The sequence below is a fragment of the Aotus nancymaae genome, unplaced genomic scaffold, assembly GCF_030222135.1.
Source record: "Aotus nancymaae isolate 86718 unplaced genomic scaffold, 86718_ANA_hifiasm-v0.15.2.pri h1tg000008l, whole genome shotgun sequence".
Taxonomy (NCBI): domain Eukaryota; kingdom Metazoa; phylum Chordata; class Mammalia; order Primates; family Aotidae; genus Aotus; species Aotus nancymaae.
In genome coordinates this window covers 63,268,018-63,285,652 of record NW_026988419.1, presented here as the reverse complement: position 1 = coordinate 63,285,652, position 17,635 = coordinate 63,268,018, and the positions used below count along the sequence as shown (strand labels likewise).

The following is a 17,635-nucleotide window of genomic DNA, read 5'->3' as shown; positions in this document are numbered from 1 at the left end:
GAGTATGCATGAAGTGTACGTGAAAGTGAACAGAAACTTAGAAGTAAAGAAAACATCTGAAAGAAATCATTTAGATGCCTTTTAAAGGAAACCAGTGGCTGTGCTGGTAACCAATTGCTGTACAATGAAAGAAACATCTAAAAACCTTGTGTGGCTACAAGCAAACCTTAATTTCTCTCCAAGTAACTTGTATTCCTTGCATACACTTACCTTTTTAAAAGAACCACTGTTCTAGAGTATGTAAAATGGGTGGAGATATAGTGTTCATCAAAAATGTACCCTAAGATTATCAAGATGAAGTTGTGAAAAGTGGCCTGGTATCTTTTTCTCATGTTGGCAGATGATCACCACAGCAGTCACCCTGTTCTGCAGCATCCTGATAGCTGGCGTATCGCTCATGTGCATGAACCGAACCACACAAGCAGGAAGCTATGAAGGTTTTGACCAGTCTCAGAGCCACAAAGCAATGGAGCCTGGAAATACTGCTTTTGAGGAGAGTCCAGCACCAATAAATGAACCAGAACTTTTTACAAGCTCTATTCCAGAAACAAGTATGATCTTTTTAATTTTATTTTTTTAAAAAATGAATAATTTTATAAGCAGTTTTGTTGACTATGATGTAGATTCTTCATTTGACAAGTACTTATGATATTCAAAGGAGTTCAAGAAAGTTTCCCTTAAACAAAACATTTAAGATACATGCTTCTCCTTCCCCTTCCCCTCCACTTCCCTTTCCCCTTCCTTTCCCCTTCCCTTCCTCCCTCCTCCCTCCCTCCCTCCCTTCCTTCCTTCCCTTCTCTTCCCCGTCCCCTTCCCATTTCCCTTTCCCTTTCCCTCTCCCCTTCTCCTTCCCCTTCCTTTTCTCCTCCCTCCCTCCCTTTCTTCCTTCCTTCCTTCAACAATCTTGCTCTGTCACCAGGCTGAAGTGTACTGGTGCAGTCATTGCTCCCTGTAACCTTGAAATCCTGGGGCCAAGAAATCCTCCCATCTCAGCCTCCCAAGAAGCTGGACTATAGGCACATGCCAACATGCCCAGCTATTTTTTACAAAGTGTTTTGTAAAGACAGAGTCTTGCTGTGTTACCCAGGCTGGTCTTAGATTCCTAGCCTCAAGTGATCCTCCCACCTCAGCCTCCCAAAGCAACAGGTGTAAGCTACCATGCCGGGCCACATTCACTACTCTATGAGATGAAGTTTTTTTTATATTTTGCGTATGAGTGAGAGCACTCGGATACTTTTGGATGGATACCATGTGAAAACTATTGAGGCTACATGGGAAGTGCATGTGAGCGGGTTTGGTTTTGTTTTCTTTGGCATGTGTTGAAATTGTCCATTTCTGTTGTAGTTGGGCTCTACTCTCACATACTATTTGATTGATATAGGTTGCTGCTCCTGCTCCATGGGAAATGGTGAATTGCACTGCTCATCAATAGAGCCAGTAGCAAACCCAAGCTCCAGTGAGCCTGTGATTCCTTCATTTGAGAAAAGTAAGTGCCCCTGGACTATGGGGATGGGATTAAGGCACAGAATATTCCTTATCCTTATCCCTCGAAAGAACTCTACATAGAATATCTACAAAAGCTAAAAACACCAAGAATATAATATAGATTCTCAATTAAGAGCAAAAAAGTGCTGGCCGAGCACGGTGGCTCATGCCTGTAATCCCAGCACTTTGGGAGGCCAAGGTGGGCAGATCACCTGAGGTCAGGAGTTCAAGACCGGGCATGGTGGCACGAGCCTGTAATCCCAGCTACTTGGGAGCCTGAGGCAGGAGAATCACTTGAACCTGAGAGACAGATGTTGTAGTGAGCTGAGATTGCACCATTGCACTCCAGCCTGGGCAACAAGAGCAAAACTCTGTCTCAATTAAAAAAAGTACTAATAGGGAATAATTGTGCATAGATAGAATACTCACTTAAAATAATAAAGTACTCACAAAGCAGTAATAGGTAGTACCATACACACATTTTCCAATAAATTTAACCCAAGTGACAAATCCAGGAAGTTTGCCCTAAAGGGCATTTTGGTGGGATGTGGGAAGAAGGAGGGCTTTTTCTTGTTTTAGAAGCTGAGACTTTTCCTCCAACTCTCATCCTCCAGGACCAGAACTAATTAATTAGTTCTAATTATATTTTGAACCTTTATGCTTTAAATATTGCCATTATTATAAAATAAGGAACAAACACCTTTAAAAGTGATAACCTTTGGACTAAGAGACTGAATTACATTTGTGGCCTAAATTTCAAATTTCTCAAAACAACTGAACATGCTTACGTGGAATTGCAATGCATTTTTCATGGATTATACTTATTTATAATAAAACTAAAAAGGGAACCCCCAAAAATGCTCTTTTTGATAAGGCATATGTCAACAGTATTACTACTAAAGGCATTATGTTTTTATATAAGAGATGTTATAAGGATTATAAGAAACAATGTATGCAAATCACTTGGCATGGTATGTGGTCTACATAGTAAAATGCTCATTAGAATATGTAGTAGCAGTAGTAGCTATTATTATTCAGTTGGGATTTATATTTGGCTGCTATTTGTTGGCAAGGAATGAATCTTAAATAATAGTAGAATTCACATTTCCATAAAAAGGAGTGAAAACATATCAGCGATCAAGCATTCACTGACTTTTTTTTCCTTTTACAAGAAACCCTTTCTGGCAGTTAAAATGTCTTTGTTTTATGTGTCTGTCTGTTTTCTAAAATTGTTTCTTTATATCAGAATTTCCAAGGTTTTCTTCTTATTGTTTTCTCCCTACACAATATACCTAATAGTAAAATCCATGAACAAATTCAACATGTAATCTGATTTGGCAGATTTCTTTTTCCCTCCCCAAATCTCCTTAGGCTTTGCTTATCTGTCATTTTCTTCATTAATAATGTTGATTTTCAGCTGAGCATAGTGGCTCACTCCTATAATCCCAGCACTTTGGGAGGCCAAGGTGGGAGGATTGTGCTTGAGCCCAGGAGCTCAAGACCAGCATGGGCAACCTAGCCAGACCCTATCTCTACAAAGAATCAAAAAAATTAGCTGAGTGCAGTGGCTCATGCCTATAATCCAAGCTACTCAGGAGGCTGAGGTGGGAGGATCACTTGAGCCCAGGAGGCTGAGGCTGCAATAGGCCATGATCACATCTGAGCAACAGAGGAAGACCCTGTCTCAAAAACAAAAAGTTGATTCTTGAAAATTATCTTAAATTATAGGGGCTTGGATTTTCTGATGATATTTTATAAAAATTATATAGAATGAGAGCCATTGTATAGGGACTTCATCTAATCATACAATTTAGTATCATTCCTAAACCTAAAAGAAAGTCCAGGAAATTAAACCATTGGCAAATTAGAATTTTTATAGTTGACAATATAATTCATTCTCCTTGGCATAGTACAAAAGCAAAAATAAGTGTCACATTTAGATTGTTAAATGGCAACAATGTGTGAAAAAGCAAATGAAAGATTTATTTTTATCCATTTTTGTAGTATCTGTACTCTCTCTCTATATATATATGTTAGATGAAGTCTTGCTCTGTCTCCCAAGCTGGAGTGCAGTGGCATGATCTTCGCTCACTGCAACCTCTGACATCTGGGTCCAAGCGATTCTCCTGCCTCAGCCTCCCAAGTAGCTGGGATTACAGGCACCTGCCACCATGCCCAGCTAAATTTTTTTTGTATTTTTAATAGAGACAGGGTTTCACCATGTTGGCCAGGCTGATCGCAAACACCTGACAAGTGATCTGCCCAGCTCAGCCTCCCAAAATGCTGGAATTACAGGCATGAGCCACTGCACCTGGCCTGTACACAATATTTTAAAACCAGATTTATTATATATAGGTATACTTCCAGAATTTTTCCACAGTATATATAAATAATTTTTATTAAAATAGGATCATATTACAGAGACAGTTTGGCAACCTACTTTCATTTTACTAAGCAACATTACGAAGCTACTTCCATGCTATCAGCAATTGTGCTAGACCATGTTTAACAAGTATACATGGCCTTTTCTAAAATGCTTTAGGAAGTACAAAGTTTTTTCTTTTAGGTTGAGGGCAAGAGCTATAGAATTGTTGTTGTTTTTTGAGTTGGAGTCTCGCTCTGTTGCCCAGGCTGGAGTGCAGTGGCATGATCTCAGCTCACTGCAACCTCTGCCTCCTGGGTTCAAGCGATTCTCCTGCCTTAGTCTCCCAAGTAGCTGGGACTACAGGCATGTGCCACCATGACTGGCTAATTTTTGTATTTTTAGTAGAGATGAGGTTTCATTATGTTGGCCAGGCTGGCCTCAAATTCCTGACCTCATGATCTGCCCTCCTTGGCCTCCCAAAGTGCTGGAATTACAGGCATGAGCCACTGTGCCCAACCAGAATTGTGGTTTTTAATCATTGACTTGTATAAAACCGTATGTTGGAGTAGACATCTATTTTGTAAAAAATATTTTTCTTTGCTTTTGCTCCTATAGATAGAGTGGAGCTGAGGTAGAAAAACAAAGATTTCCTGTGAAAAGTACCTCACCTCTATTTTTGGCCAGAAAAGAGTCATGCCTGTGAGTTGTGTTTGGTTCCACATGTGAACAAAACATGGCATATAAATACTTTTATGGTTCCTCAAAGGTCTTTTTGAAGGCAAATTTTTTTCAACTTTTACTTTTGGATTCAGTGGGTACATGTGCAGGTGTGCTACCTGAGTATATTGTGTGATGCTGAGGTTTGGAGTACAAATAAATGATCGCATCACCCCAAAGCATAGTACCCAGTGGTTTTTCAGCCCTTGCCCCCTCCCTCCTACCCTCCCACCTCTTGTAGTCCCCAGTTTCCATCGTTACCATCTTTAAGTCCATGAGTATCTGATGTTTAGCTCCCACTTATAAGTGAGCACATGCGGTACTTGATTTTCTGTTCTTGTGTGAATTCGCTTAGGATTAGGGCCTCCGGATGCATCCATGTTGCTGCAGAGGACATTATTTCTTTTTTATTGAGACAGGTTCTGGCTCTGCCATCCAGGCTGGAGTGAACAGCTCACTGTAACCTTTGCCTTCTGAGCTCAAGCCACCATCCCACCTCAGCCTACCAAGTAGCCAGGACCACAGGCATGTGCTATCATTCATGCCTGGCTAATTTTTGTTTTGTTTTGTGTTGTTTTTTAGAGACAGGGTTTTGCCATGTTGCCCGGACTGGTCTCGAACTCCTGAGCTCAAGTGATCCGCCTGCCTTGGCCTCCCAAAGTGCTGGGACTGTAGGCATGAGCTACTGTGCCTGGCCTATCTCCTTCTTTTTGTGGCTACATAATATTCCATGGTATATATGTATCACATTTTCTTTATGCAGTCCACCATTGATTCAAACCTGGTTTGATTCAATGTCTTTGCTATTGTGAGTAGTGCTGTGATGAACATGCAATTGCATGTGCCTTGGTAGAACGATTTGTTTTCTTTTGGATATGTACCCAGTAATGGGATTGCTGTTCTTTGAGAAATCTCCAAATTGCTTTCCACAGTGACTGAATTAATTTACATTCCCACCAATGGTGTATATAAGCATTCCCTTTTCTCTGCAACCTCACCAGCATCTGTTGTTTTTTGACTTTTTAATAATGGCCCTTCTGACTAGTATGAGATGATATCTCATTGTGGTTTTGATTTGCATTTCTCTGATGATTAGTGATGTGGAGCTTTTTTTTTTATGTTTGTTGGCCACTTGTATGTCTTCTTTGAGAAGTGTCTGTTCATGTCTTTTGCCCATTTTTAAGTGGAGTTATTTGTTCTGTTTTGTTTTTTGTATTTTTAGTTGAGAAGAGGATTCACCATGTTGGCCAGGCTGGTCTTGGACTCCTGACCTTAGGTGATCTGCCCACCTTAGCCTCCCAAAGGGCTGGGATTACAGGCATGAGCTACCACACCTGGCCAAATAATGTGTGATTTCTAAAGGCCAAATTATATAACTTATATTAGATAATTATATATATAACATTGTTGAATAGTGTAGAAAAAAGAACTATTGTGTTCTACTTACGTTTTTTGAGATAAAAACACTTCAACTAGAATTCTTCTAAAACAACATGAAGGAGCTTTCCTCCAATTTCATCTAAAATATTATACTGATTCTTAGCTGAATGTGCTTTTCTGTTGTTTCTCTCAGGAAGTCATTACACATTTAAAATGCATTTAGATAAAAAGCTCTGATTACAAATTGTTGTGCTTACTGTTTTATAGACGATCTTTGTGTGAGTCGCTGTAACTCCCAGAGCTGCATATTAGCTCAGGAAGAAGAACAGTATCTACAAAGTGGAGACCAGCAACTGACCCGACATGTGTTGTTGTGTTTACTTCTCATCATTGGCCTGTTTGCTGTAATTGTTTTTTCTGGTTTTGTTTTGGGGCCATTTCTTTACATTTTGGGGAAAGGTTTTATTCAGGCATCTGGGAAAATCTTAGGTGCTGCTTTCCAGAAGTGTGATAGCTAGGTCACCTGAATTCAAATCTTGAGTTAAATATTTGGGAGTGTGAGGGGAAGAGATGAATCATTCACATTACATTTCCAAGGCCTAAGTGCTCCAATAGCTTATTCTGCTTAGAATCGTTTATTCATTCTATGCTCTGAACCTAGAATTTGGTAAAAGCAGGTATTTCAATAATGTACACATGGCCTCTTATTCCTAATATACCTGACCAAAATGGATAAATGCCTACATTAATCTCTCAGAAAAATGAAACCTCAGAGCCCGCCAGAAAAAAAAAGAAAATCAAAAAACCTCTTAGAACATATTCATTGGATAAGCTTTAAAAAATATTTTTCACTTATCAAAATAATATAACTGCTTCATACAATAGATGCTTGCAAAATAGAGAAAAATAAAATACAGTACTTTATTTTTAGACTACATGGATTTCTTTGGTTACTAAATGTCCTATTTGTGAATTATCAGTTGTTATATTATTCTTTGAGATGGTTCAAGTATAACTTGTCCAGAGGTAGGAGAGGGACCAGATAACCTATGAAGGAACCCTTTGCACACTGGGATGCTCGTGAGAAAGTGTGATTATCAGCCGCCACCATTTTATGTGCTGTTTAAGAACAAAAATCAAAAATAAGAAATGCTGCCAAGAATTGCTTAGTGATGTAATTGTTTTCATTGTGTAGAACTAAATTTAAAATCGGCCTGTCTTAGGCTAGTCGGCAATCTTGATACATTATGTAAGCTTCTGTATTATGGCTCATGTCTTCTTACTTCAATCTGATCAGAATAGATAGTTTGAATGACATCTGTCAGGAGGAGAGGTTGAAACTTCTTGTTGAAAAGACAAAGCCTCTGTATTCTCTCAGTGTTTTTCCCTCTAGTCTTTTTCCCTGTAATTATTAAGTAGGTAAGTTATTGTACTATGCTGTGGATGGAGAGGAATTGTTAGCTTGCTTCATTTTAAAATACTCTTTTCTCCTTCCATTACAGAATCTTTCCAGTTGTTTATGGTGGCTATTCAACCAAGAGCCTGGAAGACTTTATGTTGAGTTACAGTTTTTCTGTGCTGTGTTTAACTTTGGCCAGGTATTTATTTATGGAGAACTTTGAGGGGTTTTTGTTTTCCTGGATAGGTTGATTGGTGGGGGGATGGGGGGAAGTGGGGAGTGGATGAGAATGTTGTTTTCTTTCACATAAAAGGATTTAGTTTGTTTGCCAGCTGCTGGTGTGCATGACAGCTGACAGCTGCTGCCTGTCTTCTAGTACAGAAGAACTATTATATTTCTTGAAGTCATCAGAATGTACACTGAGTGCTTCCATCAGAAAAATACCAGATAGTAACTTTGGTGTGATCTTAATAAGTCACATCGGGGCTGGGCTCCTTGGCTCACACCTGTAATCCCAACACTTTGGGAGGCCAAGGTGGGTAGGTCACTTGAGGCCAGGAGTTCAAGACCAGCCTAGCCAACACGGTGAAACCCCATCTTACAAAAAATACAAAAAAAAAAAAAAAAAGCCAGATGTGGTAGTGCATGCCCGTAATTCCAGCTACTGCAGAGGCTAAGGAATGAGAGTCTCTTGAACCCAAGAGGTAGAGGTTGCAGTGAGCCGAGTTCGTGCCACTGCACTGCAGCCTGGACGACAGAGTGAGAAAAAAGTCTTGTTGTCAAAATCCTTTAAACTCTTCCCCGAACCACTAGCCAGTTTCACTTTACATAAATTATGTTCAATTACTGCATTATTATTAGATACTGCAACACTTGTTAATTATAATTTGTGACACTTCATGGAAAAATAAATACTTAAGCACAGTGGGAAATGTTTTCTTTTGATAAAGGGGAAACAAAGACATATGTACCCTTAAATGTTTTCATTTTACTATCATGTATGTAAATGTGGCTGCTCAGCCCTGGGTTGTAGCTCTCATCATAATAAGTAGGATAGAATGACTGGAAAAGGCAGCAAAGTATCATATCTGCCTTGGAAGGGCCTGCTTCATGTTTGTATTTTAAAATGTTGCTCTCGTCACTGTAAGTTTGCCTCCTCAAACGCTAAATTTGGTGACTTCCTAAATTTCTGTTTTAAAATGTTAGTGTTGAATTCAGAAAAAAACAACTTTGTTTTCTTCCCTAGGGATTTATTTCCTTTGGAATCTTTGGATTAGATAAACATTTAATCATCCTACCTTTCAAAAGAAGGTAAATTAAGTTTTGAAATAAATCTGTATCTGTAAATGTGATCACAAAGCCATTCTATTAAGATACTTATAATGGGGCCAGGCCTGGTGGCTGCCTGTAATCCCAGTACTTTGGGAGGCCAAGATGGGCAGATTGCTTTAACTCGGGAGTTTGAGACCAGCCTGGGGAACATGGTGAAACCTTGTCTTCACAAAAAAAAAATAATACAAAAATTAGCCAGGTGTGGCGGCATGCTTCTGTAGTCCCAGCTACTCAGGAGGTTGAGGCAGGAGTATGGCTTGAACCTGGGAGGCAGAGGTTGTAGTGAGCTGAGATTGTGCCACTGCACTCCAGCCTGGGTGATAGAGCAAGATCCTGTCTCTCTCTCTCTCATATGCACGCGCGGATGTGCTCTCTCTCTCTCTCTCTCTCTCTCACACACACACACACACACACACACAGAAAGATATTGATGTTTTTAAATCTTTATTAACTGCTAGGACACTGCCAAATGCCACACAAAGGTTATAAACAATTGCAAAAAAAATTGCAGGAACTATTATAAATCCCGCATTGTAATTTGCACTTTAACAAGAATTGATGGACATTGATTTCTATCTATGCCATTAACTACATAGTTAAATCAAACTTGAAAATGTCTTTGGAAACGGAAGGAGTAGGTGGTGTGCCCCCATGGTCTGTATTTGATTGTCTTTCTCCTTTGACAACACAATTTCTCTTTTAATCAAATTGACAACTTACAGGAAACTCAAGTTTTCTTTCTAAATTGTTGGTTTTTTATCAGCTTAGTGAAGGGTTTCTTTGAGTTAAGATCAAGGATTTCTTTATGAAAAATAACAAATAGTAATACTCCAACATGGGGGTAGGAGGAAGAGGTGGGGACAAATCTTTGTACTTCATGTGTTTTCAAAGTGCTAAAGAAACGTATCCTGCCAAATAAATCGAACAACAACAAAAAAAAAAGAAATGTATCCTGCCAGCTCTATGAAAAGTGCCTAGTAGATGATAATGGTTCTTTCTTTTTCTTCATCATTATCATCAAGATGTAGTTGCTAGGTTCATAATCATTTCATGAAAGAGGAAAAGCATAATTGGAAAGTCATTGAACTTAGTTATCAGCTTCATAACGTTGATGGGGTAAAGTAATCAACAATTCTCTTGTCTAGGATGGCTGAAACAAAACTGCTCTGTACTCCAGTTTTGGTACTCTGGTATTTGTCTCTGTGGTACTAAAATAGGAAACTGATTAAACAAAACATTTGATCTCTAGTTTATCTTGGCATTTCAAAACGGTAGAATGTAGAGTAAGGAACATTTATTAGTAGAACCTGAAATGGGTTGAACATGTCTGGAGAGTTTATAAAATGAATAAGTCTTCCACCCCAGTAAGCTTTGAATAGGAAAATGAATGTAGAATGCTTTTCTTCTGAGACTAATGATGTCTGGGTATTGTAGATGACAGCTTTGGAGATCAACAGCTTTGGTACAGCCATTTTGATGGGGTGATAAGGCAGGAAGAGTTCTCCTCTCAGTGATTTTCTTTCCTTAAAAATGGCCTTAAATTTGATTTTCAGACTTGAATTCCTATGGAACAATAAAGAAACAGCAGAAAACAGGGATTCTCCTGTTTCAGAGGAAATAAGAATGACCTGTCAACAATTTATCCATTATCACCGTGACCTCTGTATCCGAAACATTGTCAAAGAAAGAAGGTAAGCAAACTGCCAGTACAGGTTCTAGATAATTATATTTTAAATGATTAATTTTGGATTGTAATGGGCTAAATGAGGTGGCTGTCACTGATTACATGATTATTTTTACATGTGCATGTAAAACTTAAAGGATTTATGGTCAGTTTATAGTTTCAGAAATGGCATATAAAAGAGTCATATTACTATGATTTTAATATTTTTAAAATGTCATATCACTTTTGATTGCCATGCAAAATGTGAACACTTCAGTTTAGAATGAACCAAAATGTCATAGAATATTAACACTCCTTTCAAGTTGGCCAGTAGTGTCTCTCACAAAACTTTGAGATATATTGGATTTAGAAGTGATGTTATATTCCCACCTCACCATTTCTTGACAAATGCAATTGTCAAGAAAATGCAATGAAATTTCTGCCTCTTAATTTTATTGCTTATGTTTCAATTCAAGTTCTAATCTTTAGTCTGTGACATATTTATTATTCTAATCCTTAATGTATGAAGTATATAGCAATTTATAAATTGAGAAGAAAATTTATAAATGAAGTATACAGCAGGAAATTATGAACTTTGAATAAATACTATACTACCAGTATTGCTGGTTGTCATAAAAGAGAAAACATAACAAAATACAAAGAACCAAATACTTTTCTGTCTATAAATGAAAATATGAAATGTATGAAAATTAGTATTAAGGAGAGTTTATTTACATATATTATGCCACTATATTTAACATATGTGTCATTATAATCAGAAGGTAGCCTGGTACAGAGAGTGGAAAAGGGGACACCGTGGGTGTGGACTAATACTAGAACTCAGCTCCTGAGCTGCCTCTTGTTGGCTGTGTGACTACAGGCGCGTGGCACCACGCCCAGCTAATTTTTGTATTTTTAGTAGAGACAGGGTTTTACCAGGTTGGCCAGACTGGTCTCAAACTCCTGATCTCAGGTGATCCACCCACCTCAGCCTCCCAAAGTGCTGCGATTACAGGCATAAGCCACTGCGCCCAGCAAAACCCTGCTTTTTGAAATTAAAAAAGAGAACTCCATGTTAGCTCTTTCAGGCCCATTGTGATTGCCAGCTCTCAGGAAGGAAGCATAGCTCTTGCAATTTGCAGGGCTGCCAGGCTGCCTCAGTCCCATTTGGCTGCATGGACACTGGCTGGGAGCATGCTGGCCTATTCCCTGCCCCTTTCCAGGATCTACAGCCTGTACAGTGTCACATTCTCTGCCACTTTGTATAGCTCCATGGGTTGCTTTTTTGTTTTTTTGAGACAGAGTCTCACTTCTGTCACCCATGCTGGAGTGAAGTGGCACAATCTCAGCTCATTGCAGCCTCAACCTCCTGGGCTCAGGTGATTCTCACACCTCAGCCTTCTGAGAAACTGGAACTGCAGGTGTGTGCCACCATACCCAGCTAATTTTTTGTACTTTTTTAGTAGAGACAGAGTTTTGCCACATTGGCCAGGCTGGTCTCAAACTCCTGAGCTCAAGCGATCTGCCTACCTCAGCCTCCCCAAAAAAGCGCTGGGATTACAGGCATGAGCCACTGTGCCAGGCCATGGGCTGTTATTATAGCTGCCTGATCACAGTCATCAGGAAACAAATATTCTGTTGGTGTCTGGAATAGAAGGTGTTAGGCTATAAATCAAAAAATCAACAAGCAAAAAGAAGCTAACACATACTATAATATTCAGGTTTTTGTTGAATATGGTGTTTCTAGTTGCAAGACATAAATTAAGATAACATCACTAAATGAAACACTGATATTAAAGTATTGTAATCTTATGTACTTGAGAAAATTTCATGAGTATTAACCTTTTTTTCTAATTCTCATATAAACTCTAATGAATATTCATTTATGGTGAAATGTTTTAAAATTTTTATTACCTGTTTCTCCTTTCATCTTGATCTTCATCCACCATTTCCCATGTCAAGCACTTTAGGTTTTATAGCCTGAGTGATGCTTGTGGACAGATTCATGTTGTCTAGCTACTATGTATTTGTGCGGAAATGTACAGCATTCATGTAATTAGATATTTTTCCCTGTATCTCTCTCTCCTTTGTTATTTGTACATACTTAAGATATCCCATATTTGTATCAAGAAGACAGATTTTAAATACTCAAGAAGTAGATTCACAAAGCACATTTTTAAAATCTTAGATTTGTAGCAAGTTAGATCTCATTTATTCTGTCCTTGCTTCCTAATGAAGCAAATTTCTGACAAACACATCAGTAGGATTGTCTTGCCTGGTGAGGGCAAGAAGAAAGGCTACTTGTGGGCACTATGATGTATGTAGTGCATATGTATACACGATGTATATGGAGCTAAAAAGTTTGATTTGAATAGCTTAGTGAAAATAACTCAAGAGCTTGTGAAAAATATTTAGTGTTCCTGAGACAAATTACTTAGTATAACTAAAAGTATAAATTATAAAATATATAATATTCAGCTATGTACAGGACAGATCTGATAATAAAAAGAGCATTTCTTTGTATGTACATTTATATTATCTATGACTTTTTTTGGTAATGTTTAAGCATTTCTGTTTTTACAAGCATTACTGGCATATTTTTTCCTCCAGTGGGTCTTTCTAGGGTCAGGAGAGTTAACAAACCCTTTCTATTCAGAACAGTTTCCTTCCTGCCATGCTTTTAACTATCATGCTGTCTTTCCTTCTTTCCTTCTATTTTTCCTTGCTTGTCCTCTATCATGCAGTGCTGATACCAGATTTACAGAACATATGAGTGAATCATTCCTTTGACACAGGTGTGGTGCAAAGACTTCTGCTGGGACTTTCTGTGGCTGTGACCTGGTGAACTGGCTAATTGAAGTTGGCCTTGCCTCTGACCGTGGTGAAGCTGTGATATACGGAGACAGGCTGGTACAAGGGGGAGTCATCCAACATATTACCAACGAGTATGAATTCCGGGATGAGTACTTATTTTACAGATTTCTTCAAAAGAGTCCTGAACAGAGTCCTCCTGCTATTAATGCAAGCACTCTCCAACAGGAAAGATATAAAGAAATTGAGCATTCATCCCCACCCTCACATTCCCCTAAGACCTAAATTATGAAGGGGAGAACCCTACATGGGAATCATATTCTAGCCCCATATTCATTACTTTTTAGCTGGGTGACCTTGGGCCAGTTCCAGAGGCAACCTCTCTGAGCCTCAGTTGTCTCTTCTGTAAAATATGATAAGATGTGTTCCCACCACGTGCTCAGGGTCTGTGATTTTATGTGTATGTAAAACACACAGGAAGCTGACTTATGAAAAAGAAAACCAAATTAAAGTTCTGATAATGAATATAATAATTATAGTCATCCTTCAGTATCCACAGGGGATTGGTTCCAGGACTCTTGAAGATCCCAAAATCTGAAGATGCTCAAGTCCCTTATATAAAATGGTGTAGGCCAGGCAAAGTGGCTCACACCTGTAATCCCAGCACTTTGGGAGGCCGAGGCAGGTGGATCACTTGAGGTCAGGAGTTCAAGACCAGCCTGGCCAACATGACGAAAACCTGTCTCTACTAAAAAATACAAAACAATTAGCCAGGTGTGGTGGCAGGTGCCTGTAGTCCCAGCTACTTGGGAGACTGAGGTGGGGGTACCCCTTGAGCCTGAGAGGGGTAGGTTGCAGTAAGCCAACATTGCATCACTGCACTCCAGCCTGGGTACAGAGCAAAACCCTGTCTCAAAAACAAAAAAACAAGCAAAAAAACCTTAGAAGCACCAGTTTTTTAAAAGTTTGTCTTTTCTTTTCTGCCCAAATTACTAATCTATGCCATTAAGGAAAAGAATAAGAACCTCCATAAATATTATCTCCACAATCCTTCTGCAGAAGTATAATCTGATCTTTAACTTTTATGCTACAAATAATAATTTGAGCAGATTAATTTGAATTTTATAAACAAAATTATTGCCATATGAGGTATCATTTCTGTATTTGAACAACGCATCATAATGCAGGATAACCCTTCTACTTTATTCCCTGCAGTTAGAAAAGAAAAATCTATATAGTATATAGTTCAAGCCAATATTTAAAAATTCTAAACCTAGGCTAGGCATGGTGGCTCACACCTATAATCCCAGAACTTTGGGAGGCTGAGGTTGGTGAATTGCTTGAGCCCAGGAGTTCGAGACCAGCCTGGCCAACCTGGTGAATTCCTGTCTCTACTAAAAACAAAAAAATTAGCCAGGTGTGGTAGCATGCACCTGTAATCTCAGCTTACTTGGGAGGCTGAGGCAAGAGAATTGCTTGAACCTGGAAGAGATTGTAGTGAGCCGAGATCCTGCCACTGCACTTCAGCCTGGGTAACAAGAGTAAGACTGTGTCTCCCCCCACCCCACCCCCCAAAAAAGTCTAAAGATTACATTTAGAATTTTGTCTTTTTTAAGTGTCCATATATAAAAAAAAATAATTTTTAAAATTACTAAATGTTGCCTTCTCTCTTAGTCTATTATTTCAGCTACTACAACAAAGTATCAAAAACTTGACAGTTTATAAACAACAGAAGCTTATTCCTCACAGTTCTGGAGGTCATGAAGCCCAAGATTAAGGCACCAACAGATCTGGTGTCTGGTGAGCGTCAAATTTCTGGCTCAGAGATGGTACCTTCTTGCCGTGTCCTCACATAGTAGATGGGAAGAACTAGTATCTTCAATCCCTTATAAGGGCATTAATTCCACTCATTAGGGCTCCACCCTCATGACCTAATAACCTCTCAACGGCTCTACCTCTTAATACCAACACATTGAGGACTGGGTTTCAACATATGAATTCTGGGAGGACGCAGACATTTAGACCATAGCATCCTCAGTTATCTGAGGTAAATTTAAAAGAGATCTTCAGTAAATTAAAAAGAGATCTATTCATATGTCCTTTGAACATCTTAATTATTAGATGTCAGTGCTGGCTTAACTTGTTTTAAACATGTTTCAGATATTTATTTAATTATATTTTTAGTGTCTCATATGTAAAAGTTATTTATAAAATAATTTATAGGGTTAGAGCCATTGCCCTTTTAATGCAACAAATATACAATTTTTAAAAAACTTGCATGGAGGCCAGGCTCGGTGGCTGATGCCTGTAATCCCAGCACTTTGGGAGGCCGAGGTGGGCAGATCATCTGAGGTCAGGAGTTCGAGACCAGCCTGACCAACATGGAGAAACCCTATCTCTACTAAAAATACAAAATTAGATGGGCATGGTGGCACATGCTTGTAATTTCAGCTACTCAGGATGCTGAAGCAGGAGAATCACTTGAACCCAGGAGGCAGAGGTTGCAGTGAGCTGAGATCATGCCACTGCACTCCAGCCTGGGTGACGAGGGAAACTCCATCTCAAAAACAAGCAAACAAACAAACAAAGAACCCTGCATGGAAGCCTATATTTATTAATAACAGATAAATTATACTTTAGTGTGCTATTAACCTGTACCAACTTTAAGTTGTGATTAGGGAACGGGCATGTTTTTAACTAGAACTGTCTTGCTGTGGAACTTTCCTTATTAAATATGACCACATTATGACTCTGAATGCTCAGGGGTAAGCCTAAGGCCTCACTGCTGTTACCAGGAGACTTTTATAGTTACAATAATAAAGATATTAATTCTCATGCATGCAGACAACTCAAACTCAAGTGGAGAATTTGTGAACAAGTCATAACTACTTATCTTCTGTTATTTGCACGAATGGAATCTGCAACTTTTTTTTCCAAGGGAGACACTAAAAGAAAACCCTGGATCAGAATGATCTGCAATTTCAGATAATAAAGGCTTTTAAGAGACATTTTTAGAATTAAAAATATGCTAATTTTATTAAACGAAAATATTTGTAACTGTTACTTTCTCACTAACAAAGCAAGTTTCTCAATAAAATGCCTATTTTAACTTGCATTGCTGACATCTTTTCTTTGAGTAATCTGAATAATGCAAAAGCCATTATAGAGGTCTTTTCTTTACATTCTCAATGTTCTCTTAAGTGGGTTTCCTGAGCTGTTTTATTCTTCATGACTCTGGGTTCTGCAAACAGGGTTTCCTAATTACGCATTCTATAAACACTTTTATGAATGAGTTGATTCCTTTTCATACAGTTCATCATTTTCAATATGTATAGTGACAGCTAGAAAAAAGGTGATAAAAAATAGATTAAAACCTCTATCTTTTTCTTCGGCATAGTCAATTTTTTTTTTCATTTTTTATTTTTTAACCGGGGACCTCTTGATGTGCAGAGTCAATTGTTTTCTTAACTCTCAATGAGTAACTCCATGCCTAGCTTGTGCTTAGCTTTCAATATTTTTGGATGAAGATAAAGTGTATTTGGCATTTTGAGAACAACAATTAGTGATCAGTAAATTTCTAAAGCAAGAAAAATGTGAAACTAGTGTTTTATATGTTTGTTATGCAGCAGAATACAGCTCTTAGTGTTTACCCCTTCAAATCTCATGTAAAATATTAAATTACTTTAGGCCACTGGACATAGTCATGTGATGAGTGATGGCTGGAAAAAAAGTTCAGGATCATAAATGTTATCACCATTCTTCAAGAAAAGATGAGATTATAAATTTCTGCAATTGGTATGATAAAAGGCTGAATTAATTAATGAAAAAGAGAAAACATTAGCTCTGTAGTTTCTGTAGAAGAAACTAACTCTCCAAAATTCTAGGCTACATAGTTATTTCTAGAGCAAAATGTTTGATTCATGATTAACATATATAAACTGATGTTTTCATCAAATATCAAACAAAACAGCCTTCTCTAGAATACTCATATTATTGCCCTGGCTTATTAAGTAATAGTAAGTAATACACATTATCTAAGAGGTGACAGGTTAACTCGAGACTTATCAAAGGATATCAAGTCGTGCAGATACGTTGTCTAGCTAATTTCTTCAACTTTACATTTCCACAGGCAGAGAAGAGGCGCTGTCTAAGTTCTTCCCATCAGTAATTTAACAGATATTTATTGAGCAATCTAGCATGTACCAGACACAATCTGAACACTGAGCATACAACAGTGGAAACAAATATGATTCCTATCCTTGTGGAGTTTCTATTCTGTGAAAAATAGATGTTAGACATGATTAACTTGTGATCAGGAGTGCCTCTAAGAGTGTGTAAGAGAGACCTTGTGGTGTGAGGAAAACTTCCCTGAGGAAGTCATGTCTTAGTGAAACTCGAAAGGATGTAAAGTATTACTTATGTAAATGGGAGCACATGGAATGAATAGTACAGACAGACAGTACAGCCATGAGGAAGGCACATT

At 38.3% G+C, this 17,635-nt stretch overlaps 1 protein-coding gene across 4 annotated transcripts in view; it reads left to right on the top strand.

The window, feature by feature from the left end:
- GPR155 (G protein-coupled receptor 155) overlaps positions 1–16,267 on the top strand; it is a 43,225-nt gene extending 26,958 nt beyond the window's left edge. For 3 of the 4 annotated variants that reach the window (XM_021668981.2, XM_021668980.2, XM_021668983.2), the window contains 7 exons: positions 341–551; positions 1,382–1,486; positions 6,215–6,351; positions 7,450–7,545; positions 8,593–8,657; positions 10,232–10,369; positions 13,137–16,267. In XM_021668981.2, the coding sequence (XP_021524656.2) occupies positions 341–551; positions 1,382–1,486; positions 6,215–6,351; positions 7,450–7,545; positions 8,593–8,657; positions 10,232–10,369; positions 13,137–13,437 (1,053 nt within the window). In that variant the 3' untranslated portion in view covers positions 13,438–16,267. Of the gene's footprint in view, positions 1–340; positions 552–1,381; positions 1,487–6,214; positions 6,352–7,449; positions 7,546–8,592; positions 8,658–10,231; positions 10,370–13,085 lie in introns of all 4 variants that reach the window. The other variant, XM_021668982.2, reaches the window with a different exon arrangement.
- Positions 16,268–17,635: the final 1,368 nt, after the last annotated feature.